The sequence below is a fragment of the Panicum virgatum genome, chromosome 4K (assembly GCF_016808335.1).
Source record: "Panicum virgatum strain AP13 chromosome 4K, P.virgatum_v5, whole genome shotgun sequence".
NCBI classification, from domain to species: Eukaryota; Viridiplantae; Streptophyta; class Magnoliopsida; order Poales; family Poaceae; genus Panicum; species Panicum virgatum.
In genome coordinates, this window is record NC_053139.1 from 769,838 (window position 1) to 796,711 (window position 26,874).

General features: G+C 46.0%; 3 protein-coding genes across 19 annotated transcripts; all 3 read right to left on the reverse strand.

Annotated features, from left to right (window-relative positions):
* Positions 1 to 484: 484 nt before the first annotated feature.
* LOC120702377 (putative acyl-activating enzyme 19) lies at positions 485 to 13,789 on the reverse strand. Of its 17 annotated transcripts, none has more exons than XM_039986151.1 (18): positions 13,491 to 13,788; positions 12,992 to 13,390; positions 12,343 to 12,539; positions 11,672 to 11,872; positions 10,909 to 11,311; positions 10,601 to 10,707; positions 9,728 to 10,455; positions 9,464 to 9,539; positions 9,293 to 9,379; positions 8,984 to 9,027; positions 3,699 to 3,807; positions 3,557 to 3,616; positions 3,280 to 3,364; positions 2,714 to 2,778; positions 2,345 to 2,404; positions 2,071 to 2,115; positions 1,585 to 1,688; positions 485 to 1,496 (listed from the first exon to the last, which is right to left on the reverse strand). In XM_039986151.1, the coding sequence occupies exons 1-18, from the start codon at positions 13,738 to 13,740 to the stop codon at positions 1,271 to 1,273; spliced, it is 3,246 nt and encodes a 1,081-aa protein (XP_039842085.1). In that variant the 5' UTR covers positions 13,741 to 13,788; the 3' UTR covers positions 485 to 1,270. The 17 variants fall into 17 exon arrangements, 8 of the variants coding, with proteins under 8 accessions (XP_039842085.1, XP_039842081.1, XP_039842080.1 ...); XM_039986147.1 differs by having other exon boundaries at positions 485 to 1,159; positions 1,242 to 1,496; positions 10,601 to 11,311; XR_005686358.1 differs by having other exon boundaries at positions 2,714 to 2,947; positions 10,601 to 11,311; positions 13,491 to 13,789.
* Positions 13,790 to 14,050: 261 nt separating this feature from the next.
* On the reverse strand, positions 14,051 to 17,441 carry LOC120702379. The gene is made up of 8 exons (XM_039986157.1): positions 16,679 to 17,441; positions 16,479 to 16,559; positions 16,342 to 16,401; positions 15,833 to 15,876; positions 15,656 to 15,698; positions 14,703 to 14,774; positions 14,510 to 14,611; positions 14,051 to 14,434 (listed from the first exon to the last, which is right to left on the reverse strand). Exons 1-8 carry the CDS (start codon positions 17,018 to 17,020, stop codon positions 14,315 to 14,317), a joined length of 864 nt encoding a protein of 287 aa, XP_039842091.1. The 5' UTR covers positions 17,021 to 17,441; the 3' UTR covers positions 14,051 to 14,314.
* Positions 17,442 to 17,533: 92 nt separating this feature from the next.
* On the reverse strand, positions 17,534 to 25,874 carry LOC120702378 (6-phosphogluconate dehydrogenase, decarboxylating 1-like). The gene is made up of 2 exons (XM_039986156.1): positions 25,668 to 25,874; positions 17,534 to 19,280 (listed from the first exon to the last, which is right to left on the reverse strand). The coding sequence occupies exon 2, from the start codon at positions 19,275 to 19,277 to the stop codon at positions 17,832 to 17,834; it is 1,446 nt and encodes a 481-aa protein (XP_039842090.1). The 5' UTR covers positions 19,278 to 19,280; positions 25,668 to 25,874; the 3' UTR covers positions 17,534 to 17,831.
* Positions 25,875 to 26,874: the final 1,000 nt, after the last annotated feature.

Here is a 26,874-nt window from a genome sequence, read left to right on the forward strand (position 1 = left end):
GGGCCTGATGTTTGGTTGGGCCTTGAGGAGCCTTTATAAAGCCTCAAGAAACCACTTGGTTAACCAACCAAGAAAGAAAATAAGACCGTATTTTTTTCTCAAAAAATAAAGCCGTACTGTTATTCCTCCCATGTGGAGTGCAACTAACGTTTTCTAATTCGCCCAAGAAATAAAAATAATATCTTGGCACCATTCCAAGGTAGTAAATGGCACAAGACATAAGGGGTTTCTTAACACATCTGTCAATACTTTCTTACAGACCCCTTCCCAAGGGAACATATACAGAATTCTAATCTAAGCTGGAACATATTATATTTGGGGTGTGATTTGACTCGTGCATTTTCTCGAGGGGTCATTGTATTGTACTAGAAAAACATTGTGAGGAAATAGTAGATGTAGCAGGAAACTGCCAGGTGACAGCTACAACACTGCAGTTCTGCCTATCAGCGGACATGGGCCCTGTTTGATTACCCGCGCCAGGGAGTACTAGTAAACTTTAACCGCTAATTATAATGTTAAACAAAATTATTTTACAAAACTAACTACAGAACTCTACGCTAGAAACCCTAAAGAATCTAATGAGGCCTTTAACGCGTGATTAGAGAATAATTACGGTAGCATCACTGTAGCCACTTATTGATTAATTACCGTCATTAGATTCGTCGTGAAAAATTATACCCATCTCTGAAAAAGTTTTACAAATAGACTTCATTTAGCACTCCATGCATGCCAGATTCTTTTCTCGGCTTGTGTGTACTAGGAATTCAAGTGTGAACCAAACAAGGCCGGTCGTCTGAGCAACTGTACAGCCTCTGCCTATTGCTGCCGGCAAGAGTCAACTTCCATTCCGTCACCACTGGTGAAGTTGGAGAACCCAGGGGACAAAAGCATGACTCAACAGCACTGCAGGACCCCAGCGATGAATGCAAGTCCCGTGATGACAGTGAGACTGTGAGGTTGGACGACAAGCACTCACTTCATCCATGACCTTTTCAGGTTGCACTTCTATCGCGAGCAGGCCATTCCGGTCACATGTGCTGACATGCAAAGCTACCATTGGAGATCCAACCACCAGGAGGCAGGGGCCTCAACTCACCCCTAAATCGATTGTCCAATGATCAGGCCACTCACGTTGGGGCATATCATGTCCTGCACGGTGCTGCGCCGGATGCCTTGTCAGTAAGAAAAGGCTCGTCGCAGAAGACATGATGTCGGTCAGACAGGCAGGCAAATTAGATCACCTCAGAACTCCAACAAAATCCACTTGAAGCTACGTGGTGACCGTGAGACAATGCAACCGATCATCTCTGCATCCAACAAAGATGCGTCCACCGATCATCAAGGGTGATGAAAATATGTCGCCTGGAAGATCAATGGACGCCAATCCTTGGACCAACTCCTCATACTTAACACCTTCACCAGCTTGCTCCTGCTTAGCATCAGCTCTAATCCTGATGACATGGACCCTCCCAGAACTCGTGCAGACACAAGCATATCTGAAAAGAAAAGGCAGACATGTCATTTCATTTGCATAATTGCATTGAATAGCTGAGCTAATGACTACCCAACCAGTAAGTTCAGTACCTCTCAGATTGCCCGGATGACTCTGATGTTAACATCTCATCAACAAAGGCAGATGCAGTAATTGGATCCCCAACATTGTATACCCAAAGAAGAGCACCGGAAGTCTGCAACAAGTTGTAAATGAAAAAACACTTCACATAATGGATCTTTTTAACAGGAAAAAGGTAGGGGAAACCCCCTACAATACTAAATGAAACGAACAAGAAGCCCAAAAGAACTTGTACCAAAATGCATGAAAAACTTCCATCTTATGGATTTATGGATGCTAAAACAAAATTATCTTAAATTTCTAGGTAACACTTACTGTGAAGATAACCTTTACTCTACCTGTTATTCGAAAAACACCATAAGAACCACTTAATTGGCTCAGACAAGTGTTTTTAAAAAAATATATAGATTGACAAGTTGAAAAATATGAAGCAAACTCTTTAACATGCATGATTCATTAGTTACTAAATTAAAAGGTACAAGGAAATCAAAACTTACAACATCAAAAGAGTATAAACTGCCATCCCGGGAAGGTATGAGCACCTATCAGTGACATAATGCAAAAGAATTGCTTAGTTTCATTCAAACTGGGAACACATAAAATTGTCAATGCAGTAACCTCAATCCTGTAGTGTCAAAACAAATGTTTTCTTTAAAAATTACAATCTGAATAATACACACTTAAGACTGAAAGAACTATACGAACATAAGATAAAAGATCCATACTATAAATGAAGTGATTGTTCAAAGTGCATATAAACAGATACCACACCTGATAGGGGAGGGTGGACGACAAACATGCACCAGCAAAAATAGGACCGCCAACAGTTGCCTAGATTTTAATAGCAAGTTATGACTTTGGACACAAATAAATATGTTGAGACCGCACAACACAAGAAAATCAGATGAACTGAGGCAATATCAGTGAATGAAAATAAGATGAAATGTGGCAATATCAGAGTGAATAATTTTTCCTCTTTCTCATTGAAGCCGTGCGATATACGGCCAAATTAGTTCAATGTGACATAGTTGATATGTGTGGCTTCAGTAGCTCCTTTTTCATAGTCAACTGTACATATGTATTTCCTCTGGCTACAAAAACACAGCAAGGTAGCGGGGGGGGGGGGGGGGGGGGAGTTACCTTCCAAATAATAATGCCTTGTGAGTTCAATGCGATAACTAGGCCATTCACCAAGCAGCAAATAACTGCATGTTGCAAGTGTAGTAACCAGCAAAAAAAAAAGACATGTCTGCACATAGAACATAAAAATATATAGAAGTATAGCACACCCTGTGTTGGCAGGAGGTATGAAAAAGATGGCATCTATATTCAAATCTTGATATATAAATGAAGCTTGATCAACGCATAGTTGCCCTACAACATTAGATGCAATATAGTTCTCATTGCATACAAATGACCTTTTGTTGTGAAATATATAGAGGCTCAGTTAATATGGTGCAATGGGAGGAAACAGCAAGTCAGCAACAGCATCCTACAAGGATTTACCCTGCCACCCTTATATATGATGGCATATAACCAGTAAAAGATGCTTGATCGGCACAGAGTAGAACTACAACATTCAATGCAATGTAGTTCTTATTGATGCTAAGGTATTGCATACTAATGACTTGTTTACTGTGAAATAAAGTATAATAGTATGTCTGGATATATTCCATGATATGAATGTCAAATGTTTGTTGAAATACCTTTTCCACTTTGATGATCTAAGGCGAGGGAACCAAAAATTGGTGCACCAGCTTCGTATTGCCAAACCATCTTGAATGATGGTTCCTGCTCCATAAAAAGAAATCGGTGAAAATTCCAAACATTTAATGTTGAAATGTTATTAATCTACTCCTTTGTATTATCATGTTTTGCTGAATCGTGAAGACATCCCATGAACCAACAACATACTAGTGAGGAGGGAAAAAGAAACAAGTGTGCTTGTGCCTTATAAAGTTACAAAAGTATATCTTAAATCACCTCAAATGATACTGCAGTCACAAGGCCACTCGTACATGCGACATAGATTATGTTTTGTGCCTGCAAGGAGGCAATAGATGACACAAGATTAATAGAGCCCATCAGCATATATTCAATAAATACACTTACTGTGAACCAGTACCATGTCTATAGCAGGAGAACCATAAATGCTTCCACCACAAGAAATTTTGTAAGTGCAGCAATGGTCTTTGTAATTTAATGCATATAAGTAATGGTCATAGGAGCCACACCTGTGAAATATTCACGGCACTGTTATTAAATAAAAAAGATTTCAGCTGTGGTATTCTGTGCACATTTTATGCTGTCAGGGAAGAATGACCAGATGGATGGATTGCTCAGTGTTAGGGTTACATATACACAGGTTGGGCCTATAGGCCAAAAGGCCTACATGGGCCAGAATATACATCTACACTACTCTAACACCCCCCTTCAAACTAAAGGTGGCTGTGAAATTACAGAGTCAGATACATTTAGTTTGAATACATGAAATTGATGTATTTAGTTTGAATACATGAAATTGATGTTGATCCCTAGTCTGAGCCTTGGTGAAGAAATCAGCAAGCTGAAGTTCAGAAGGTGTGTACTGAAGATCAACAGTAGACAACTGACAATGTGATCTTATGAAGGAGGCATCAACAACGATATGTTTAGTGAGTTCATGCTTGACTGGATTGTTGGCAATTTGAATAGCACTAGTGTTGTCACAGCGGAGAATAGTAGGATGAGCAGAATCAACACCAAAATCAGCCAACAGCCAACGAAGCCAAATAATTTCTGCAGTTGTTGTGGCAAGGGCTCGTAGTTCAGACTCAGCACTAGACCGAGAAACTGCAGTTTGCCGCTTGGACTTACATGCCACTGGCGAGCCACCAAGAAAAATACTATAACCAGTGACAGATCGTCGATCAACAGGATCACTTGCCCAAGTAGCATCTGAATAAGCATGCAGTGTTGGTGGACTGGATGTGGCATAAAAAAGACGATGAGAAGCTGTACCTCTCAAGTACCGCAATACCCTAAGCAAATGAGCATAGTGAACTGTGGTAGGACAACTCACAAACTGAGTGAGAATGTGGACTGCATAGGCAATATCCGGTCTGGTAGCAGTGAGATAGACAAGACTGCCAACTAGATGACGGTACCTTGTCGGATCATCCAGAGGAGAACCATCTGATGACTTCAAATGAAGATGAAGTTCCATAGGAGTAGCAACAGTCCGAGTATCAGTGAGGCCAGAACGAGTAAGAAGATCTCGAATGTACTTGGCCTAAGAAAGATAATAACCAGCAGCAGTTGATTCAACCTCAAGGCCCAGAAAATAGCTAAGAGGGCCCAAGTCAGACATCATGAACTGGTCACAAAGGCGTGCTTTGACAAAAGCAATGTAGTCCGGATCATCTCCAGTGATCAGCATATCATCAACATAAAGCAGAATTAAGGTACGTCCACGAGAAGAGGTGTGAACAAAGAGAGCAGGATCATGGTCACTGGGAGTGAAACCTGCAGCAATAACCACTGAACTGAAACGTGCAAACCATGCACGAGGGGCTTGCTTGAGACCATAAAGAGCACGCCGCAGATGACAAACATAGCCAGAAGGAAGTTGAACCCCTGGTGGTGGATGCATATAGACATCTTCTTGCAAATCATCATGAAGAAAAGCATTCTTAACATCCATTTGAGAGATTTTCCATGAACGACTGGCAGCCACAGCAATGAGTACGGACTGTGGTCATGTGGGCAACAGGAGCAAATGTCTCCTCATAATCGCGACCATGGGATTGCTGAAAACCTCGAGCAACCAGACAGGCTTTGTACCTTTCAATGGAGCCATCAGCTTTGGTCTTAAAACGTACACCCATTTACAGGTGATGGGAACGACATGAGAAGGTAATGGAACAATCTCCCAAGTACCAGTGCGGTGCAAAGCTTGTAATTCAGCAGACATAGCATCACGCCAAGCAGGAAGTTGAAGAGCTTCCTGATAAGAAGATGGCTCACAGACTACACCAGCAGTGGGAAAACCATACCGATTAGGGATTTGAATAGCAGAATGATCCCTGAGATTATAATGTGAGCCAGAAGAAGAATCATCAGCTAAGAGAGGAGTGGTGGTAGAAGAAGGTGCACGGGGACGACGACGATAATGAAAAGGAAAAGGAGTAACAGAGGGAAGTGGAGGTGGTGGTGTTGATTCAGGTGGACTTGATGGTGTGGAAACAGGACGTGGAGTTGGTTCATGTGGATTGACAAAGTCATAAGGTGGTAGAAAAAGAAAGGACGGAGGTGCATTACATGATGACGGAGGAGTGGATGAATGAAAGTAGGGTTTGTTTTCAAGAAAGGTGACATCACGAGAGAAGCGAATACGGCAAGCGGAGGGGTCATAACAGCGGTAGCCCTTATGTTCAAGACTATAACCAAGAAAAACACACTCAACAGACTGAGCTATCAATTTTGTGGACTGAGTAGAAGGAAGAAGAACATAACATGTGCAACCAAAAACACGAAGATGAGCATATTTAGGAGGTGACCCATGCAAGATTTCTCCAGGACTTTTCCCTTGAAGACGAATGGAGGGCTGAAGGTTGATGAGATAACAGCAGTAGAAACAGCTTCAGCCCAAAAGTGAGTTGGCACAAAAGAAGAAAGGAGAAGAGTCCGTGCAGTTTCAAGAATATGGCGATGTTTACGCTCAGCCACTCCATTTTGAGCATGAGCATCAGGACAAGAGAGCTGAGGCAAAGTTCCTTCAGAAGAAAGAAATTCACGAAAAGCAGTGGATAGATACCCCCCCTGAATCAGATCGAAAAATGCGAATAGAAGAGGTAAACTGAGTATGAACCATTTGAGCGAAGGATTTATAAATAGACAACAGCTCAGAACGATGCTTCATGAAATAAATCCAAGTATAGCGAGAATAATCATCAATGAAAATGACATACTTGTGACCACCTTTGAAAACAAAAGGAGCAGGGCCCCATACATCAGAATGTACAAGAGCAAAAGGCTAAGTAGTCTTAGAATCACTAGATGGATATGGGAGTTGAATCTGTTTCCCAAGTTTACAGGCAGTACATTCAAAAGAAGAATCCACAGATACATGACCAAGGACCCCCTGCTTAACGAAGGTAGACAGACGTGAACCACACAAGTGACCTAAACGGTGATGCCATTGAGGAAAGGTGGCTGCAGCAGAAGCGAAGGATGATGGTGGAGAAGACGCTGGTGGCAATGCAGAAGGTGGCAGCTGAAGATGATCAAGGATGTAGAGACCGGATGAGCTCTTATGGCGACGGCCAGTACCAAGAAGAGCTCGGGTGCGCCGATCCTGAACACAACAAGAAGTGTCATAAAAAACAACGACATAGTTCAGATCAGCAAGTTGGCCAACTGAGATTAGATTCATGGAAAGTTTTGGCGCAAGAGAAACATCAGAGACAGAAAACTGAGAGCTATTCAGATTGCCTTGATGGGTAACATGGCAAAGGTTACCATCAGCAGTCTGAACAGGACGAGAATGTGAAAGAGGCCGACAAGAATCCAAGACAGAGGAATTTGAAGTCATGTGAAAAGAGGCGCCCGAATCCAACACCCAAAAATTAGTACCTGACTGTGATGTCGATGACAAGGATGCTTGGGACGTATAAGCACTGAGTGGAGCAGGCATAGTACTGCTGGGTTGCTGTTGGAACTGAGGAGCACTAACTGCTGATTGTTGTGGCACTAAGTGTTGGGGGAACAGCTGGTATTGGGGGGCTGATTGTTGTAGACACTGAGGCATTGCAGCTGGTGCTAAGAACTGAAGTGAAGGCCCCGGTGTGCTCGAAGGTGCTGCATGTGATCCTCTACGGGAAGCAGCACGTTTGTCTCTCATTTCAGCAAGGAGGTGAGGATACTTTTTGAAACACCTGGAATCTGGATGAGTGGTCTTCCCACAGTGACTACAGGGAGTCTTCTGAGAAACCTTCTTAGAGGAGGTTGCTGCGGCAATTTCAACTTCAACAGGTAAAGGAGGAACAGCCAGAACAAAGTGCTGCTCAGACACCATGGAGTGTGCAGCAAGAGACTTAAGCCGGGTTTCCTCAGCCATGAGAGCAGATAACGTCTCAGAGAGAGTGGGAAGGGTTGGTCGCCCCAAAAGTTGAACACGGATAGGTTTAAAATCAGATCGCAGACCCATCACAAAATCAAACATAGTGTCCTGCGCATCATATGTCTCCCTGGCAGTCCAGACTGGAGTACAAGTGGTGCACAAGGAAGAAGGCTTAGGTACCATGGAGGCAATTTGACTTGATATCTTGTTGAAGGCAGCATAGTACTCCTCAATTGACATGTTCTGCTGCTGAAGATGCTGAAGATTCTGACGAAGTGAATAGCGAAGGGCTGAGCTGCTTTGTTGGTAGCGACTCTGCAAGTAATCCCACATTTCTTTGGCAGTCTTGTGATCCTCAAGACAAGAGCGAATACTGAGATCAGTACTCATGCAGATGATGGCCATCACACGGTCATCACTAAGATTCCAAGCTTGTATCTCCTCATTGGTAGCAGTAGCTGCAGGAGGAGCATCGGTGAGACGAGAAGCAGAACCACCCCATTTCAGCAGCATCTTGAGGGAGAAGGCCCATTCTCTGTAGTTGGAGCCATCTAGCTTCACATCCAGACCGGGAGACCCAAACGAAAGGGCGCTGAACGGAGCAGCAGAGGACCCCATGGCAGCAACACAGAAGAAGGAGAGGGCGCCGACGACCCGGAGCAGACGGGCGCCGCCCCAACCGGCAGCGCGAAGAGGACGGGCGCCGCCACGGGCCGCGACGGGCGGTGACGGCCGCGGACGGCGCGGACGAGCGCCGCTCGACGAGCGCAGATGGCACGGACGCAGGCCGCGCGACAGGCAGGGACCGTGCGACGGAGAGGACGGCGGCCTGAAGCAGAGGAGCGTGACGCTGCCCCAACCGGCGGCGCGAAGCAGGGTAGGGGAGGGAGGTATGAGTATGACACCGTAGCACCGGATCCGGTCAGGTCCGCCGGCGGACAGCGAAGGAATCACCGGCGGCAGAAGAAACGGCGGCGGCGTCGGGGGAGAGAACCATGGCTGGCTCTGTTACCATGTTAGGGAAGAATGACCAGATGGATGGATTGCTCAGTGTTAGGGTTACATATACACAGGTTGGGCCTATAAGCCAAAAGGCCTACATGGGCCAGAATATACATCTACACTACTCTAACATATGCTACGTGCCTGATAGAAGAGGTTAAACTGGATAGATCATTGATATCCACAGAAAACTAGACATTTATATTGTGCAAATAAATATGTTTTCACCAAGAATACATATAGCAGGAAACACGCTGAATACTCATGCATAGTGGATGAAAGTGAAAAGGAAAAGGTTATTGAAGTACCATATTAAGTTCCTCATCCTGTCCACAACTGGTTGCATTTTTACCTGAAAAAAGATTCCCTAATTTGAAACATGAGATGGTAACAGTATCGTTCGTTGTAAAATGAACATTGTTTAAGGTGCTCCTTTTCAGAATAGGTATCATTACATATTTTATGATAATATCAAAATGGTCATTACATAACCTTCACAGCATGTCAACTGTGTTATCAACACACTGAGACTAAACATTTTACAGCAATTGGAGAACTGAAACACACTGAAACTAAATATTCTATGAAAAAAAGAAAAGTTTTCCAGGTCAAAGTACCTCCCCATCAGTTTGATAGGTCCAGGATAGTTTTCCTGTAGACATATCAATGAAGTAAATTTTCCCATTATAACATCCAACAACAACCTGTACAAAATATATGCATGAACTGTCACAATGCTTGATAAATTGGACAATATTTCTGAGGGTGAAGTTCAAGAGTTAGGTTACCTCTGAGAAATCACCAGTTACAGTGGCAGAACACTCAATACGACCTTCCAATTTGACACTCCACCTCACTGAACCGCTGCAAAAGTTGAGGAAGTTCTACCAAAAGTCAGTGATCACAAAGCAGATGGACAATTTTCTCATCAAATCAAATTTAAATGAATCAAATGATGAGTAGCATAAGCTAAAAGAAAGAAAGGCTTTACAGTAGATGAGGTACACTGGATCCCGATTGAAGGAAACATTATATTTCATGTAACTTCTCACCTACAACCATCAACGCAGAGAAACAATTGAGAATGAGAACCAATAAAAATGTTCATCATCCCATTGTTCACGACAAGCAAAGGTGAGGCATCAACACATGAATCCAGAGGAACGTCCCAAAGCTTCATGAGGTAATCTCTTTTGTTGTATGACATAGATGTGCAAATATCTTCAACTTGTAGGAGCCCTTCAGAACCATGCATAAATCTATTGCAACGACCAAAAGACCATTTCTTTTGTAAAGAAAAATTTAGGATCCATGGTGATGATGGGGTGCCACTGAAAATTCCATCATTCGAGCATGTACCTGAGCAGAGGTTTTCATCTTTTGCCTGATATCTATCATAAGTCATATTTTTATTAAGCTGGCCAGCTGTTTTATTTACATTATTCCCCACAAAGTGATCGTGTGTGCCCTCTTCATTTGTATTCCCTTTGCCATGAAAGTTATTATCCAAATTTGCAGAAACTGGATCAAAGGAGCCTGATATGCTTGCGGATACTTTGAACCTCTTCTTGTTGTGAAACTCATGAGTAGGAGAAACTACATGACTGCTCTCCACAAATAAAGCATGCAAAAGCTTAGAAGGGGTGGTATAGATATAAAGCAGTCTCATGTCGATCTTCAACTTGTGAGCCACATGTGCAGCGGAAATTGAATTACCGCCCAAGGCAAAGAAGTCATCATACTCGGAAACTTCATCAACGTGTAGGGCATCAGAAAATGCCTATTTCAGATTATAATTGATATCAATAACTCATGGATAATAGTATACACAAAATAATCACGGAAATTAAATGGAAAAATTAACAATTTGTTTCTTAGGAGAAAGGGTAAGAATATAGCAACAATAGTTGAGGATAAGGACAGACCCTTTTGATAACTTGCATATGAGCATCATCTGGACTGCTTTCTGACTCAATTTCACAAGGTTCCAAGGCACACTCCAAGCTACATAACTTTGCATAGTCAATCTTTCCTGATAAAGTCAAAGGTAATGATTTCACGGGGATAAAGAGCCTTGGAACCATAACTAGTGGAAGCTTCGTTATGAGCCAACTTCGAAGTGGTGCCATGATATCGTGAGAAGAATTTAATCGACTACAACGTTGAGTATATTTTGAAAATTCATTGTTACTCTTCAGTATCAGGTATGCCTTAAAATCCAGAGATCCATTACCTTGAAAAGTAACAGCGGCGCCATTGACATCAGGATGTTCCCTTAAGATGGATTCTACCTCCTCCAGTGAGAAACGCTGCCCATAAGTCTTAACAGTACGGTCCTTTCTCCCAAGGAAAATAAGTTGACCTGTCTTTAGGCGTCGAGCAAAGTCACCTGTTTTGTAGTATGCTAAAAATTCATCGTTGCCAGGGCAGTTACTTGTCGTGGGATCAGATAAATATCCAGAAAACAAGCATGCTCCACTGACAGATATTTCACCTTCATCTGCTAGTCCATCTTCAGTGACAAGAGAAACCTCACAATTTGAAATAGGAAATCCAATTGGTACACTGCTTAGTTCTTCTCGCTCCAAAATCATAGGCAAATCTTTGCAATCAAAGAATGTACAGTCACCAGAAACCTGAAACATAAGTGCAGTATGATGTTATCACACTGTGAATATATCGTCAAACAGAACCACGAAAATACATTTAACGGAAATTAGATACTAGAGTTTTTAATGACAATATTTATAATTGACTTGACTTCGTTGGTCAATCTAGACATGCTCTCATATTAGAATATTAGTGGAAAATAGCAGTATAGAATAAATGCAGTAAAACCAAAGAAGTGACCAAAGCACTCCTGGCCACAAGCCTAACACTACAAGAAGATATTACAAAAAAACTTTTCATAGTGATGTTAAGAATATCTAGCCACAACTGCATGCCAGCCCAAAAAATTGCCTCAATTTCATCTGAAACAATAGAAATATCATCACCTCCGTTGTTCCGTACAGATTTATGATAGTAGTCTCTGGCAGAACTTCATAGACCCTCTTCCACAACAAGACGGACAGAAGTTCCCCGCTAAATATTAGGATCCTAAGTGGGTTACAACTACCAGAAAGTATTTTTGCCAGGTCAGGTAGTATTATCTCCATAAGTGATGGAACCAAAGTCATCCTTGATATCCGGTAAACCTACGATGACCAAGTAAGATGGAGGAAAATATCAGTGCAATGCAAAAACGAATAAAGGGACTAGTAGGCATTGTACTCCCTCCAGTTTCAAATAAGTGACATTCCAGATGTCTATATGGTCTACAAACCACAACTTTGACTATACTTTTTTCTAATATATGTATACTAATATAGAAAAGGTACACTTTATGAAATTATTCTTCAAGACAAATCTAGCTTATCATTCCCAAACATAACTCAATACATGAAAACTAACTTGTAGTCAAATTTAGAATATGCATATATTAGCAAAGTTCCTGTAGAAGACTCTCCCACTGTACGTGTCAAAGACAAGCAGGCATGCTAAACATTGGGTGAAACATTTTGTGATAAGCCTAATTGGCGCGAAAGCAGTATATGTTTTTGTATTCCCTGCTATTTCCACCAAAATAAGTGTATCAGTGTTTCTTTAGGGAAAAGATCCATGCAACCTTAATCAAGTTAGCCAAGGATGCTGGATTAGCTCTCCACTCACTGGGAGGAGGAATGACAAGTGTTGTGCAAGTCAACACCGCAGAAAGGAACTCCTGTAGATGGTCAACAAAGCTGATAGATGTCTTAAACAACAACACATCATCTGAACACAAAGGATTCCTTCTTTGCATCCACAAAAAGCGATTGAGAAGACCTATGACATGGTAGCAAAAGAAACAAGTGTCCATAAGATGGCTGCTCAAAGTGAACCTAGAAATACAATCTGAAATGGCAAAAGATCATGCCATGGCAAACAAATAAACCCTATACTATGGGACATACTGCTTCACCACTGGTCACAAATATTCTAAATTTCAGGTATGCATCTGCGTAACTGGTCCAACTAGAGTACTAAACAATAGGGCAACTAGAATTGACTGAACAAGACATCACATTACCATAAGACAATCATAACGGTGAACAAATAGTAGACTAATTGTTTCAAGGGTTACACTTAACAATTAGAAACAAGGCTGGGACCTATTCATTCAAAATGTCAAAGTAAGAACAACGAGAAAGAAAAGGGATAAGGTTTATCAACATCTGCACAAGATTATGCACTCAACAGAGCTGAAGCAACCAAGCTCCAACAAGGGCACAGCTTACCTTTCTCGGTGCCACAAACGCCCTTGGGCTTCCCAGATGAGCCAGAGGTGAACATCACGTAGCAGAACTTCCGGGGCCTTTCGCGCTCGCACGGCCAGGCAAGGTCCTCTCCACCATTTTCGTCCCGAGACCATTGCCGGATGTCAGCGCCCAAGTGCAGAACAGGGCAAGGGCAGCTCTCAAACACAGGACAGGCTCCTCGCGACCCAACCGACGACACGAGGAGCGCCGCGTTGGACTCGGAGACGGCCGACAACACCCTCTCCTCCGGCCACGCCGGGTCCAGCGGCAGGAACGCCTCGCCGCACCTGAGCACGGCGAGGACGGCGGCGACGTACTCCACTGACGGCAAGGCGTGCACCCCGACGACCCTCGGCACCGCGGCGCCGCCGCGAGATCCTAGGGTTCGTTCCGAATTCGTCAGCATCAGACATGAAGTTACAGAAGGGGGGACGAACAAGCAGCACAAACGACCGAGCGGGCACCACGGTCGACGCACCTGAGCGCTCGCGGGGGTCGGAGGAAGGGCCGGCGAGCGCGGCCGCGATGCGGCGGGACAGCGAGGCAACGGCGGCGAGGAGGTCCCCGCAGGTGAAGCGGCGCTCCTCGCCGTCGCCGCCGGAGGCCGCCGCGTGGATGACGGCGAGGCGAGCGGAGTTCCGGCGAGCGGCGCGGTCGAACTCGTGCGAGATGCAGCACAGCTCCGCCGCCCCCGTCCCCGCCTCCGCCTCCGCCTCCGCCTCCGCCATTCAAAGGCTGAAGGATTCGAGCCGGCGGCGGGGGAGAAGAGCCGAAGCGATTCGAAAAGCCGCTACTGCCTGAACGAAGCGGAGCAATTACGCGCGCCTGCCCCTGCTGCTTTTACGTTTTCGAGTTTGGTTCGCGTAGCGCTGGGTCCGGGGCCTGACGTGGAAAATACGCCTTCTACACGAGTTGACGTACTAATGCTGAACAAGATCCTAATGGACAAGTGACACCCATAATCCCATCCATATCTTCTTGCCTGTTGCATTTGCACCACAGCTCTTGACAACTGAATTAGGTAGAGCAATCAGTCAATAGAATCAATGAGATATCAGCGTCAAGAGAAAATCTTGTTGGTAACTCTGACCTGACTTAAAACATAGGAAATGACATACATGTATTCTATGGTTTGTTACAGATCTACTAGAAATATATGTTGGGCCAACAAGAATCATGCACCCAGAAGGTTAGACAAGAGAACTCATTTTACAGGTTCTGTCCGAGTGCAAGCTCCCATCCACACTTCCAAAGATTAGTAAAAGAGTCACTACGGTGACCTTCTGTTCCTAGCTCCTAAATTCACATTGCTTTGTCCAGCCATCTCGGTGGCCTCAGTGCCGGCTTTATGCCAAGCTTCGTCAGGAATACTGTATACAATACATGCAGGAGGAAGACGAAGAATCCGCAATTAAGTAGAAGCTGCAATAGAAAAAGCAAAAGTTAAAATTGGAAATAGCTTGTTTAACAAGTGCAGCTTATCAGGTCAGGAATTACCAGTGTCCCAAATAATACATATATTGCATCCATGGAAGGAATTGTGTTCACACCAGCTGCTGCCAGGATATATGTCAAGGAAGCATGGATATTAACCGTTATCTGAAAAAGAGTACAAGTTACTGAACAAACCAATTCTTTTTGTCCCATCTACTCTTAATGCTGAATAGGAAGTAGAAATGAGTATATGTACCAATGCGAGAATATTCTCTCTTATTAGAAATGATGACACTAGCACATAACCACAAGCTCCCAGGGCACGGACCTATAACACAAATTGTAGCATTAGACTCAGTTTGTTCCATGCTCTAAAATAATAACATAGATCGATGCAATTTCGGAGATCACTTGACTAAATTTCCAAAGAAATTCAGAATTCAATCTTATGAAACTGGTAAGGAAAAGTGACTGGTAATATTAGTTTACTTCTTACCCTTTAAAAAAGTAGCAGTTTGTTTCTACTTAATCTCAGCAATTTTGATATAATTTTGACCAGCACCAATAAACAGTATCCACCAGGTCACCATGCCTCTTACACAATGTTGAAGTTTCACTCGTTCATGTTCTCATCCTGACAAAAGCTACAGGGTTGGCTCTGATTTAAAGAGTAAAATCCACGTGGTTCTTAAACTTCTCCCAAAGTATCATTCAAATTCCAAAAGATCTTAAAAATTAAAATGCAGACTTGGTCCCCTAAAGTTGTTAAGTGTGAGGTCTAAATCTCCACAATTAGCATTTAAATTCATATGTTTATGATGATTTGACAGTTCTTGACCCATGCTGGGTAGGTAAGATCAACATTCAGACCTCGTGTGGCATAAATAACAAGTTTAGGGACCTTGATAACATCCTGGGACAAGTTTAAGGACCATCTGTGCAATTTACACCTCATTTTAAAAGGCTCCGTATATTTATCACAAGAACTAGCACCAAGATTAATAATATTTGCAAGTAAGCTTGACTAATTTGATTTAGTTATATGTAGAAATGTAGGTTTATGCCTGAATAACTCTATAGAAAAACTTTGTATCATAGTGAGGCTACAGGTTCAGACCCAAAGCTCACGATGTTTAGTTGTTTACGAAGATGTCATGTACAATCCATATGGGTCAAAAAGATAACTAAAACAAAGATGGGAGAATTTACAATGGAGCAGAGGATGATGGAAACAATCCAATTGGTCTCCAATCTGATGACAGAAAAGGAAAGAATGTTATCACTTGCATGCAGACACCAGTGCACAAATCTACAAGTAGATATAGCTGGTGAAGGAAGCCAATGGTGAAAGCAGAAGCTTCAATATTTAACCATAATACTTCTCACCTCCAAACAGTACCCATGATGAGACCAACTACTCCATGCATAAGCTGCACAAAAGTGCAAGGAATGTGTGAGAGGAATAAAAGTGCAATTCCACCTGAATGCAGAATCATTGTATTCTTTAATCTCACACATATAAGTAGTTAAAATGTAACATACATTAAGGAGAAAATTGATAGTCAATTAGTCATATACAAAATCATAACTGGAATAATACAAGAGATACTTCCGCTAGATGATAGACAAACCCAACTGTTGCTGCTTGAAGGTGTTAATCTAGGAGATCTTTTATGGCAAACAATGTATACTTTTTGGTAACAAGTGTTGCTAACTGTTCTCCTTGAAGGGTATGCATATTATTCATTTCATTGTTGGCTTTGCCAATAAAGCACCCAAGTCAACAGCAGACCTGATGCTTGACTTTAAGGTAATATGGCAATAGTTAGTTTTTGATGTTTTAGCCACACAGTTGCCACTGCACCTGCTAACTCATAAGGAAGAATTTTACGTACCAGATAAGTAGATGCTTTTACAGGGCCAGATAATGTGAATAGCAGTAAAACAGTAGCCACCTGGTGATGCATTTCAAGAAACAGCTATATAAATTTGGCAAAAGAATAGATTAAGTGAACAATATAATTGGACTTACCACAGTTTTCCTGCCGGCTTCTAGTCCCCATCTTAAGGAGGAGATGACTATCGGCAATGGAAAAAAGCAACTGAAATAGTTCTGCATCAGCAAAGAAAAAACATTAAATTTGACTCTTTGAAGAGGCAAGTACCAGCATTCCCATACATAAATGGGTTCAACAAAATAGACAGACAATGGGCAGAAGGAAGGAAGCAGACCTCAATGGCGAGAGAATTGCTGAGGAAGTAGGCGAGTCCAGCGACGGCCGCGAACATGGCGCACTCCACGAGCTGCCGCGTCCTGTCGAGCGCCTCCCCCAGGTCCTCCCCGCCATCATTACCCGCGTGCCCCCACTGCTGTGATTCTTCACGCACCGCGCGGCTGCTCACCGCAGCCCGCCGCGGAGGATCTCGGGCGCGAGCCCCGGAGACGGAGAAGGCGACGGTGCTCCTGAGTCCCGGCGAAGAGGCGATGGCCAACTGGCGGCAAGCGGCGGGCTGTGGCCGTGGTAGGGGAAGCTGGGGGCAGCGGTGGAGTAAGGGTAGGCAAGGGGCGGGCATACCTGGTGGGGTGCTCGTCGCCGGCAAAGGGCCCGGCGAAGACGTGGCGAAGGGCGCCGCTGCTCGCACAGTCCTCGCCGGCGGGGAGCAGGGAAGGACGACGAAGTGAGAAGAGAGGGGAACGGGGGAAAGAGAGATGAGGGGGGATGGGGTGAAGGGCCCACCAGGCAGCGAGCCTGGACGACGCGGTAATATGGAAATTATTCAGACCAAATTTGGTCATCTACTTCCTACGGAATCTAAATTTGGCCTTATTCAGACCAAATTTGGTCATCTACTTCCTACGGAATCTGAATTTGGCCAAATTTGCAAATTATCCTTCGCGCACAACGCGAATAACAGAACAGGCAGCAGCGAAACAAATTCATAATAGAATCAAAGAACTGTGTTTGGTAGATTATTATCTTCAAGTTTAGACACAAACAGATAGAGTGAAACGATTGCAAAGAATATTCACCCAGAATAGACACGGTTGTTCAGATGCTCTCATCAAACAAAGGACACATGGAGCGATTGAGCAACAACCAAAGCATGTCAAAATGCTCTTATTCATAGAACAAACTTACAAACATAGAAGTTCCAAGAAGTACCATTGTTCTCCATCCCAGACCGCTTACAATGGAAAGCATGGAAGACAACTACAACTTCCTGACTCAAATTAAGCACCGCGCCTGAAAAATCAAATTTAACCACAACACCTCCCTCCCCTACATTACCGATTACTCAACACCGCGCAGCAATAAACGATGATAAAATACGAGAACCATGTCAACATCGTGCCATGGCGTTGGCGTGCCACCTCTGGAGCAGCTCAGTTCTGGGAGTTGCTGCGCGCGGTCTTGAACCACTCGGTGTGGAAAGAACCTGGCATGTCGACCCTCTCGTAGGTGTGAGCTCCGAAGTAGTCCCTCTGCGCCTGCACCAGGTTGGCAGAAAGCCTGTCCCTCCTGTATGAGTCGAAGTAGGCCAGGCTAGCAGACATGCCCGGGGTGCTGACGCCGTTGTTGATGGCGAGGCAGACGACCCTGCGCCACGCCGCTTGCCTGTCCATGATCTCCTGGGCGAATTCTGGGTCCACGAGGAGGTTGGCGAGGTCGGGGTTCCTGTCGTAGGCCTTCTTGATGCGGTCGAGGAAGATGGCGCGGATGATGCACCCTCCCTTCCAGATCCTCGCCAGCTCGCCAAGGTTAAGGCCCCATCCTTTCTCCGAGCTCTTGGCCTTGATGATGTTCATGCCCTGTGCGTAGCTGCAGATCTTGGAAGCGTAGAGGGCTTGCCTCACATCTTCGATCAGCTGTGCCTTGTCCACTGGTAGGCCAGTGGAGTAGTCACCTTGGAAGATTTTGGAAGCCTCGACACGCTCGTCCTTCAGACCGCTCAGGAACCTGGAGTCCAAGGATGCCTCGATTGTAGGAGCAGCCACAGAGAGTTCAGCAGCCTGCTGCACTGTCCATTTCCCAGTTCCTTTCATCCCAGTCTTGTCCAGGACTTTGTCGACCAAGTAGCCATCACCCTGGTCATCCTTGATGCCAAATATGTCTGCAGTGATCTCAATCAAGAAACTGAGGAGCTCTCCCTTGTTCCATTCAGAGAACACCTGCTGCAGCTCACTGTTGGTGAGCTTGCCAACCGACTTGAGGACATCATATGCCTCAGCAATCAGCTGCATATCACCGTATTCAATCCCATTGTGAACCATCTTGACAAAGTTGCCAGATCCACCTTTGCCAATATATGTGACACACGGGCCACTGTCAGGGACCTGAGCAGCCACCTTGAGAAGAATATCATCGATGTACTTGTACGCCTCAAATGAGCCTCCAGGCATCAAGGAAGGGCCGTTGCGGGCACCCTCCTCTCCTCCAGATACACCCATGCCAAGATAGAGGAGGCCACGCTCCTCCATGGCCTTCTCCCTCCTGTCTGTGTTCTCGTACCACTCATTTCCTCCATCAATGATACAGTCACCCTGCTCCAAGTGAGCTGCGAGTGTTGCAATGGTCTGGTCAACTGGCGCACCAGCCTTGACAAGCATGATGACAACACGTGGCTTCTGAATGGAGTTGACAAAAGATGCAGGGTCATGGAAACCGTAAAGGGGAAGGTTTCCTTCTGCCTTGGCACGCTGCACGGTCTCATCAACCTTGGAGGCCGTCCTGTTGTAGACGGAGATGGGGAAGCCTTTCTCTGCAATGTTGAGGGCAAGGTTCTGCCCCATGACAGCAAGGCCAGCAAGACCGATTCTTGTGAGCGCCATCTCCTACATGGAAAAATAAAATGCAGTGAGCACAACAGGGTTTGTAAAATCTAATCTATAGATCCAGTGATGTTGACTGTACATATAAAATTCTAAACGACATTGATGAAGAAGCTTGAATGCTCATTTTTTGGAAGAGCCACATTTTGTTTGTTTATTCTTAAGCATTTGAACACATTGTGATTGTGCTGGCAAATTCACAGCCCTACACACATCATCAGGTAACAAAATTGCATACATTTTGAATTTTTAGCAACCCACATGCAAATGACAGGAAATTTATAAAAATCCTATAAAAAATATATTTTTTCTATTTATGAAACACCTATCGATGTGGTCACTGCATAAAGGAATAATAGTCGTACGGGCCACCTGTGAGTTACAAGCTACATAGGAGTAGAGAATGCACAATCAGGAGGTGATTTCTTTTCCACCAAACATACACAATTTCATAGTACAACTTAACCATCTGGCACGAGTATGCTTGTTCATTCATGTTAGCTACAAATACTAGAGAATCCAAGGCAACGTTCGCAGGCACACATAACAAGAATAACAGAACAAAGCGTCTGGGCTTGTTTGGTCAAATGCAGTGCAGAGTGGGCTGAGGAAGCGAAACCTCCGTATCTGGGGCTGCTAAATAATTACTCTCTAAGCACTCACACGTGCTTAGCAAGATTTGAATAATGCTGAAAACATGTGGGCGTCAGAGTCAACACTCGACACGGCAAGTAAATGGCAACAACGGGGATGGTAGGGACAGCTGTAGAATCAGACCCTTGGTACCAAATTCTTATTGGGCGCGCATTCGCCAGCAGCAATAGCAGCGAATGGGGACTCTACTTTAACTGGAACCACGTGGACTTCTGATGTCCTCTTATTTATGAGCCTTCTGTTTTTCTGTTTCCCATTTTAAATCTTTTTTTTTCTGCGACATGAGTGAGGCACCGTGGGTGTATTTTTATAAAAATGCTGGAATGTCTCCGTGAGCTTCTGCGTACCTATATTTACATGCACGTACATTTCAAATTTCTAATACCACAAGCTTTCTTTGTTCGTATTCTTTTATGTATGTAGTCAAAATGCTTTGAATATATGTTTTCCAAGTTTGAAATTGTGGGTTTGTAGTTTATATATTTGTCGGTACCCTGCAACTGGGGTACCCACTCCTACTGTGCCAAGACTCGCGTAGTTATCCGTAACTACGCCCTAAGGAGCTGAGCAGCCGGACCCCTGGGGTCCGACTCCATCTCACCGGACCAACGGTCCCGGACCCGCTTCCCGCTCGGGGACAGGTCCGGTGTCACCACGTGTCTTAGAGGTGAAAATGCTCTGCACCTGTGACCGTGGACCCGGACCCCCGCAGGTGGGTCCGGGACCTCCACGTGCCTATCCGGATCCCGTGAGCTCTCGGCTCAGCTAGCAGCTCGGGAGGGGTCCGGAGCCTCCACGTGTCACGCAGACGCGGGCGCAGGCGCAAGCCTTCCGCTGGAAGCTCCCTCACCCACCCGCATTAAGTGCGAGTGGTTGAAGCGGGCTCTGCTGCCTCTAGGCACGGGGCAGCTTTAGTCAGTCCACACTGCGGCTCGTCTGTTACCGAGGCACGCAGCAGTGTCTCAGCGCCGCGCGCGTGGGCGACGAGTCATGATGACCAGCTATTAACTGAAGCAACAGTGCACGCTGCTACAGTGGACTGAGTCAGTAGTTCGGCGCTTCATCATGACCTCGACGCGCGACTGCAAAGACTAGACTCTACTCTGACAGGACAGCTCAAGACCATCCCTGGTCAGAAGCTACGCACGGAAGCCGACGACAAGATCTCCGGATCTGAGGCATTGAAGGCCAAAATGTAGTTTATAATACATCGCCGGGTCCATATGTCGGGGCCCCGCTCAGTGTACGTGCTCCCCTTGGACATATAAAAGGGAGAGCACGCCCGCTAGAACACAGGCTCTCCAGACAGACTCAAGCTCTCGCACCTCCTCACTCTCGTGGGAAGGCAATACAACACACAGTGGATGTAGGGTATTACGCTCCGGCGGCCCGAACCACTCTAAATCCTGCTGTGTTTCTTGTGTTCTGAAGGGAGATCGATCTAAGACTAGCTACCCCCTGAGTACACACCCTCTGGGCTAGGGCGGGTGCCTTCCGCCACCCGGCCGTGGTTTGCAGCACCACGACATTTGGCGCGCCAGGTAGGGGGGCTTTAGCTAGTTTTAGCTCATCTCTTGCCCATCTCCATGGCTCGGGTGGTTGAGCACTCCCACCACCACGACGACGTGGAGATGACGGAGGGTGTGGCGTCATCCGCGCCACACGCCTCTCGCCTTCCTGCGCCAGGGGCAACCGTGCCCGTGGAGCAGCCACCGTCGGCAGCGGCGCGCGCTGCACGTCGGCAAGAGTCAGGGCGCCCGTCAAGGGCCCCCTCACAAGCTGCGAGCGGCGGAGCGACAAATCCCAGCTCGCAGCATACCTCACTCATGAGAGGAAGCCCGCTCCGGCGGAAAGCCGACTCCGGTCGCACCAAGCCCGCTCCGGCGGAAAGCCGACTCCGGTCGCACCAAGCCCGCTCCGGCGGAAAGCCGACTCCGGTCGCACCAAGCCCGCTCCGGCGGAAAGCCCACTCCGGTCGCACTAAGCCGACTCTGGTGGCTCTCTCCGGCGGAAAGCCGACTCCGGTCGCACCCCCGACTCTACATCTCTGTAAGTCCTACCCTTAGAGGCCCAGCAGGGAATAAAACATTTTCCTTTGTAACTAGGTAGTACTTCCGTGTGGTCCAGTCCGGTGAGCCTCCCCCGTGGAGGGGTCCGGACCTCTGCGAACCAGGTTCAGGGAAGCGTACTCACCCTCCGGGGAGGTCCGGAGCCGTGTAGCCGCTTAGCCTGGTTCCGTACCCTAAGCCTGCATGCTCTACCTCCCTAGGGCGAGTACCGTAGTACCTAAGACTGGGGGCCCGGAGGTCCGGACAGCTCCGGCCTCATAAACCCGTGTTCTGGCTTACATCGCACATCTCATGTACATCTAGTTATAAAGGAAAAGTTTATTCTCAGTTCGCCTCTAAGGATGTTACATTCCAATTTTAATTTACGCATTCTGTTGCGCTAACCCCCACGTGGCTTCTTACTCTTGTGCGGTGATTGTGGTCCGAATTGAGTTGGCTAGTTAGTGACTTAGCTCGAGACCCCTCATGGAAGAGAGGGGTTCGGACCCCTGGGAACCTGCAGGTTCAGGGAAGCGCACTCATTCTCCGGGGAGGTCCGGAGCCGTGTAGCCGCTTAGCCTGGTTCCGTACCCTAAGCCTGCACGCACCACCTCCTGTGAATGAGTGCCGTAGTACCTAGGACTGGGAACCTGGAGGTCCGGACTTTCTCTTAACCTAAAGGCCGGCCCCTTGAGCTCCGTTCACTGAACCTAGCTGTCTATGTCAAAGGATTACAGCCAACAGGATTTGGGACCCGTGGGCACGCTACTAAGCATCTACCTTGAGTCATGTGCAGGTCCAAACGTGATGATGCAGCAGGTGACCCAAAGGATGGACGATGCAGGACAAGACCCTTGCGGCGCGCACCGCTGAGCGCCAGAAGCAGCCAAGTTGCTCACAGTAGTGGCCCCACCTGCGGGTTCGTCGCCTCTCCCGAGGCAGGCCCGGGGGCCTCTGTCGGTACCCTGCAACTGGGGTACCCACTCCTACTGTGCCAAGACTCGCGTAGTTATCCGTAACTACGCCCTAAGGAGCTGAGCAGCCGGACCCCTGGGGTCCGACTCCATCTCACCGGACCAACGGTCCCGGACCCGCTTCCCGCTCGGGGACAGGTCCGGTGTCACCACGTGTCTTAGAGGTGAAAATGCTCTGCACCTGTGACCGTGGACCCGGACCCCCGCAGGTGGGTCCGGGACCTCCACGTGCCTATCCGGATCCCGTGAGCTCTCGGCTCAGCTAGCAGCTCGGGAGGGGTCCGGAGCCTCCACGTGTCACGCAGACGCGGGCGCAGGCGCAAGCCTTCCGCTGGAAGCTCCCTCACCCACCCGCATTAAGTGCGAGTGGTTGAAGCGGGCTCTGCTGCCTCTAGGCACGGGGCAGCTTTTGTCAGTCCACACTGCGGCTCGTCTGTTACCGAGGCACGCAGCAGTGTCTCAGCGCCGCGCGCGTGGGCGACGAGTCATGATGACCAGCTATTAACTGAAGCAACAGTGCACGCTGCTACAGTGGACTGAGTCAGTAGTTCGGCGCTTCATCATGACCTCGACGCGCGACTGCAAAGACTAGACTCTACTCTGACAGGACAGCTCAAGACCATCCCTGGTCAGAAGCTACGCACGGAAGCCGACGACAAGATCTCCGGATCTGAGGCATTGAAGGCCAAAATGTAGTTTATAATACATCGCCGGGTCCATATGTCGGGGCCCCGCTCAGTGTACGTGCTCCCCTTGGACATATAAAAGGGAGAGCACGCCCGCTAGAACACAGGCTCTCCAGACAGACTCAAGCTCTCGCACCTCCTCACTCTCGTGGGAAGGCAATACAACACACAGTGGATGTAGGGTATTACGCTCCGGCGGCCCGAACCACTCTAAATCCTGCTGTGTTTCTTGTGTTCTGAAGGGAGATCGATCTAAGACTAGCTACCCCCTGAGTACACACCCTCTGGGCTAGGGCGGGTGCCTTCCGCCACCCGGCCGTGGTTTGCAGCACCACGACAATATTTATGATTTTAAATTTAGAGATATAGATAGGTATATAATAAATATATATAAAGTTTCGATTCACCCTCAGATAAAATTTAGTTAAAAGTTATTAACATGTTCTTATAAAGTTTTGGACCTATGGAGAAAAAGATTTAAAATGTGCTAATACAAAGTTCCTACAACTATGACAGCAAAGTTTAGAACTATAAAGTTTTGGAACTGGCTATACAAAGTTTATAATATAAGAGTTTAGAATTACAAAGTTTTTTAGCCTTGAAATATTTGAAATATGTTAATATATACTCTTTAATTTAATTTGCAATGTTTGGAGTTAGTTTTTTTTAAAAAAAATTGTAACTACTGTCTTCAAAGTTCCTGAATTTAAAGTGCAAAATTACCAAACTCTGAAGACAAACTTTTTTGATGTGATGTTAAAACCTGGACATTTAAACATTTTGAATATATAGTTTGAACTTTTTCATGTTCAGTCTTAAAGATTTTATAATGTTTACTTGAAAGTTTGAAATGTACACAATTATTTATATGAAGTTTTCAATTCATTGAAAGAAAAAATAGTTAAAAGTTTCTAATATGTTCTTTATAAAGTTTTGTATATAGGAGTCTAAAGTTTGTAAAGTGCTAGTACAAAATTTGTAGACATGAGAGTACAAAGTTTGGAACAGCAAAGTTTTTGATCTAGATGTACAAAGTTTATAATGTGCTAGTAGAAAGTTTATAAATTTGGAGTCAAGGCGTGGAACACGAAGTTTTTGGTAGTATAATGTTTGAAACATGTTAGTAGAGTTTATTAAATTTGGAGTGTAGAGTTTTGTGTCAGTTTTTGTAAAAAGTTTTTGACTAGTGACACGAAAGTTTCTAAATTCAAAGTGCAAAGTTACTAAGTTTGGAATGTAAAGTTTCTGACAAAAGTGACTTCGAAAATTTGGAACGTAGAAGGTTAAATATTTAGATTGATTTTTTTTCACGAAATTTACATATATTCATATATCAATTTTTTTCTTGAATAATTACTATGATATAAGGGAGAAATATTAAGCGCTTCTATATCTATATAGCTGTCAAAGTAATCCCCGCCCAGTGTCCCGAATGGGAACTAAAAGGTGCAAAAAAAAAACTAGACATGAGAGACCAAAATTTATATATAGAAAAACGGAAACTACCTAATTAATATGTACCAGCTCTAGGCAAGTTGTATATGCGTTACATATATGGTATTAACTAATACATGTAGTAGTTAGTTGCTGTGCTCGTGCGCCGCTAGTATATTGCAACGCTCATTAGTCGCTACTCCATCCCAGCGAGCGCTCGCCCGCTAGGTGCCCCGACTACCGGTTACGTTCGAGGGGGAGAGCAAAAAGGGCGAAAAGGCAACGCGTGTTTGTCCCCTGTCTGAGTTGGTCAAGTTGCCCCGGGTGGATCCGGACCGCCGGCGGACTAGCTCGGCGATCGATCGGAACTAGCGTTCGGCAGCCGTCAAGGCTCCCACCAGGCCACCAAGGACGGATCGAGCCGAGCGATCCAGCCCCACAGGCGAGCAAGCGCGATCTCGAGAGAAAAATTTTCGGGGGTAAAAAAAAAAAGAGAATCTACTCCGTAATAAGCAGAGAGATGGATCGAAGTAGAGGCGATGAGAACAAGGGAGAGGTTTCGCGCGAGAGATCGGAGGGGGGAGATGGAAGTACCTGGGCGCCTCGTTTGACCTGCGCCGGGGATGGGGAAGGATCGCCGGTGGGGTGTGAATCGCGCCGCGGATGCAGAGGAGGGAGGCCACCACCACACCACAGCAGTTGCGCACCTGCCTCCTCCTCCCCCCGCGCGGGGCTTAAATAGCTCGGAAATATCAGGGCGTTTCGCCGCACCTGCCTACCCCTCGCGGCTGCGCTCCCAAGCAGCAGGTGGAAGGAGGAATAGCCGCCGTCGGCCGCTTCGATCAACCAACCACCTCTCACTGCAACCGACAGGTGGGTCCCGCGCGGTCCTCTTCGGCCGCCGCAGCCGGCGGCCCAGCCCGTGATGCCAGACCAGACCGCCGCGGGCTGACGCGCGCGAGGCCCACCTGACCTTCCAAAATCCCAATCCCACCATCGCCATGACGTCATACACGTGTCATCCGTAAATTTTTTGAAATAAAATAATGATGATGAAATGAACGAGGGTGAGCCCCACGCGCAGCCTACTAGTATTGACAGCCACACATGCAGGTTGAGAGCTAATCTCAGATTTGAGCTTGTTCGGTTTGCAAGTAATGGAAGAGTATTAGATGTGACTAGTTAATTGTAAAAGAAAATCTACACATGTTTGGATTGCATCATTTGAAGATTTGAACCCAATGATGCCAACGAAAAATCAGATGAAACCCTAGCAGCCAAATCTCGAGGAAACGCATACGATACGTGCTGGCTGTTCCTCCTCGGTCTGAATCTGATGGTGCGTGCTCCCCTCGAGTTGGAGTCTTTTCAATTTCACATCGTTGGTCAGTCTGAATTCTGAACGCCTACTTGGTGAATTATCAACGTCAACCCATCGTCGTTCCTTCAACAGGCCGGCCCCACAACGGCCTTTCCCATGGCCGGCCCACGGGCCCATGGCTAGTCCTGCCTGCTGCCGCTTGCTTTTACATTGGGCCGCCCTTGCTGGCGCTCATACGTTTCAAGATGTTTTTTTTTTCTGAAGTGTACGTTTCAAGATGTTGAGAGCCAAGAACAGGGCTCTTGTAATTCAGTTTCACATGGTTGAGGCTCATTCCTATACTGTAATTCTTTCACGCGGAGCTGTAAAAAACACACCAGCACGTCACGGTGTACGTCCGCAGGGCCGACCCATCACGTGAGACACTTGTTGTGCCACTTGTGTTTGGAGGATTGCCATTCAATTGATGCTGCCGCTGCT